A 2500-nucleotide genomic window follows, 5' to 3' on the forward strand; every position below is an offset into this window, starting at 1 on the left:
TGAATCTGTTGCTGTTGTTTGAGCTGCTGTTGCTGCAACGCTTTCTGTTGATGTCTGAGGTAGAGGCTCCTTGGCGTAATGGTAGGATGTTGCTCTGGGTGCACACGCGTCTTGCCCTTATTCATGGACGCCGACGCACGGACGTCAAGGTAATTGTTTTTTCTTATTACAGGCACTTCTGCAGCATTGGGGACCCCCACGGCCTTGACCTTGTTGGCTCTATGATCCCGCGCATAGGGCGGCGGGAGACCCAGCGGCCTCATCTCGGGGAGGTGCGCTGCTCCGCGCTGCAGCGACTGCACGGTGTCCATTTTGGGTCTCTGCTGAACCTGTGGCAGCGTGTGAACCATACCTCTACTCAAGGGGACGGACGTAAAGGAAGGAGCTGCTGTCGCTGCCAGCTGCGTGTGTGCCGTTAGCACGGTGATTCTTGGCTTGGAAGTAATGAACTTTGCCGGGGCTTCACTTGCACTGGCCACAGCTGTCTCGCAGATAACAGCATCGGGTGTAGCCAAGGATGACCTATTGCTGTTTGGCTCGCTGGTCCTGGGTAGGGATCCGTTGGGCGAGGCTGTGTTCACACGGGAGGAAGCGATGGCGACTGGCGTTATAGTCGTCACTGTTGACATGGAGACAGGGGCTGGCGACGTCACTAAGAATCTGGCGTCCGTGCCCGACACTTGCACGTAGTCGCTGTCTGTATCAAAAGTAGATGACACGGAGGCACGCGGCCGAAAGGCGCCTAAGGATATGGCAAGAGCTGGTGAGTAGGACGTCGATATGGACGCTTGAGCACTCTCAACGGAGTAATCGAGGTGCTCCTCTTCCTGCTGATCGGACAGCGGAGACGCTGTCGCCCCTTCGGCCGACGTTGTGACGGGCTGCGAGCCTACTCTCTGCGTGACCAGTCCTTGAGCGCCTAATCCTTGAGGACTCAGGCGGTGGGCGCTCGTTGGGGGCGTCAGGCTCGACCTCTCCTCCGGCAGGTCCCTCCGTTCGAGCTGGCCGCCAGACTGCTCTGGGTATCTCAATCCGTCTTTGAAAAATTCCACGTAATCGTCGTTGTTGTCTAACTGACTGAAGTCCTCCTCGGAAAAGTTGTAAGTTGAGGTCACGGACTCGTCGAGGTCGGGTTGCACCATCACCGAGGTCTCGTCACTGACAAAGGTCGGACTGCCGAAGAAGTGCGTCGAGGCGCTGGCTGAATCCAGGGAGTCGTTGTAAGTATGCGGTCCGGCGTCCCCTCGCTGAGCCGCGACGCTGGAGTTCTCGCTGTCGAGCTTCTGGTGCAAGAATCCCGCCGAAGCCTGTTGCAAAATGCACATCGCACAAGAGCCACACTTGCAATGCTGGTCATCTGCCCCCACCTCCGGGTCGTCCGCGGACGTTATGGAAGCGTTGTCGTCGTCGCAGCAGGTGGAGCAGCAGTTGTGCTGCGTGTGCGACATTCCCGCGCACAGCTCGCTCTCCTCGTCGCCAGCCCGCCCTGACCGGTCGGCCGCCATGCCCGGCAGGTCAGCCAGGTCGGGGAGGTCCTGGGCGAGGGAGAGGTCCGCCAAGTCAGCTCCGAGGGTCAGGTCAGGTGGCAGTCTGTGAGGAATGTTGGAGTACCTCGAGCGGACGGTGGAGGCCGAGTGCTGCGAGGATGAAGAGTGGACGCTGCCGGCCCGGCCGAGAGAAACCCCGCCCGCTTCGCTCCCGCAGAGGCCCACGCCCTCCCGCACTCGCCCTCCTGCTGGCGGAGTCGACGACGGCGGAGTGAAGGAGGGTCTGCTTAAGCTCTCCTCATCTGTGCGGCACGAGATAATATATATTTGGCTGTTTTATATATAGAATATATGCAGAATATTAAACCATATCATTATTTATATATAACAAACTCTAAACAGCTTAGTTGTAAGCGATTATTCGTTGCAAAACATATTAATTGTATAGTTTATAAAAATAACACGCATAACAAATCATTCATCCCACTTACTAGTCAGTAACACGAATAGTTATAAATTGTATCATGATCACACTAAGCCCAAAGTTATTACTTCACGACCTAACTTAGAAGATAGACCACCCGAAAGGAGCTGCGTCCCCGCGGGAAACGTGCAAGTGAAAAGGAAAAATGTCAAAATGCAAGATATGCAACTGATATGTCGATATTGCATCGTCATCAGGATTCCTTGGAAGACGTTATGGAAGCACCTTAATTCTGATGGGAGGTGTGGTGTCCAAGAAAATAAATCCTGCACAGTGGAAGGATTCTTTTCCACTCCAGTCTTTTCTACAGCTGTCACAAAGCGAATTATAATCAGCCTACTAACCATAGTCCGGCGTGTGGGCGTGAGTACTACTGGACGAGGAGTCAAGGCGCGAGAGGGACCTGGTGAGGGACTCCACTCCGCTCTCGATGCTGGCGGCGGGCGGCGTGTTGACCATCACCTCTGAGTCTAGATCATCTGCTAATCACACGGGTCTTAGTGAAGGTCGCTTAGCCTTGGTAGCTTGT

At 55.0% G+C, this 2500-nt stretch overlaps 1 protein-coding gene across 6 annotated transcripts in view; it reads right to left on the reverse strand.

Moving 5' to 3' along the window:
* The window catches only part of LOC122252417 (uncharacterized), a 125470-nt gene that overhangs the window by 9090 nt on the left and 113880 nt on the right, over positions 1-2500 (reverse strand). For 5 of the 6 annotated variants that reach the window (XM_086551558.1, XM_086551561.1, XM_086551559.1 and 2 more), the window contains exons 11-12: positions 2316-2453; positions 1-1789 (exon numbers count right to left, since the gene is read on the reverse strand). The exon at positions 1-1789 is cut by the window's left edge. In XM_086551558.1, coding sequence (XP_086407684.1) covers positions 1-1789; positions 2316-2453 — 1927 coding nt within the window. The remainder of the gene's footprint in view (positions 1790-2315; positions 2454-2500) is intronic. The other variant, XM_086551563.1, reaches the window with a different exon arrangement.

Source organism: Penaeus japonicus, unplaced genomic scaffold (genome assembly GCF_977035675.1).
Source record: "Penaeus japonicus unplaced genomic scaffold, GWHDUDI00000001_assembly GWHDUDI00000025, whole genome shotgun sequence".
Classification (NCBI taxonomy): Eukaryota; Metazoa; Arthropoda; class Malacostraca; order Decapoda; family Penaeidae; genus Penaeus; species Penaeus japonicus.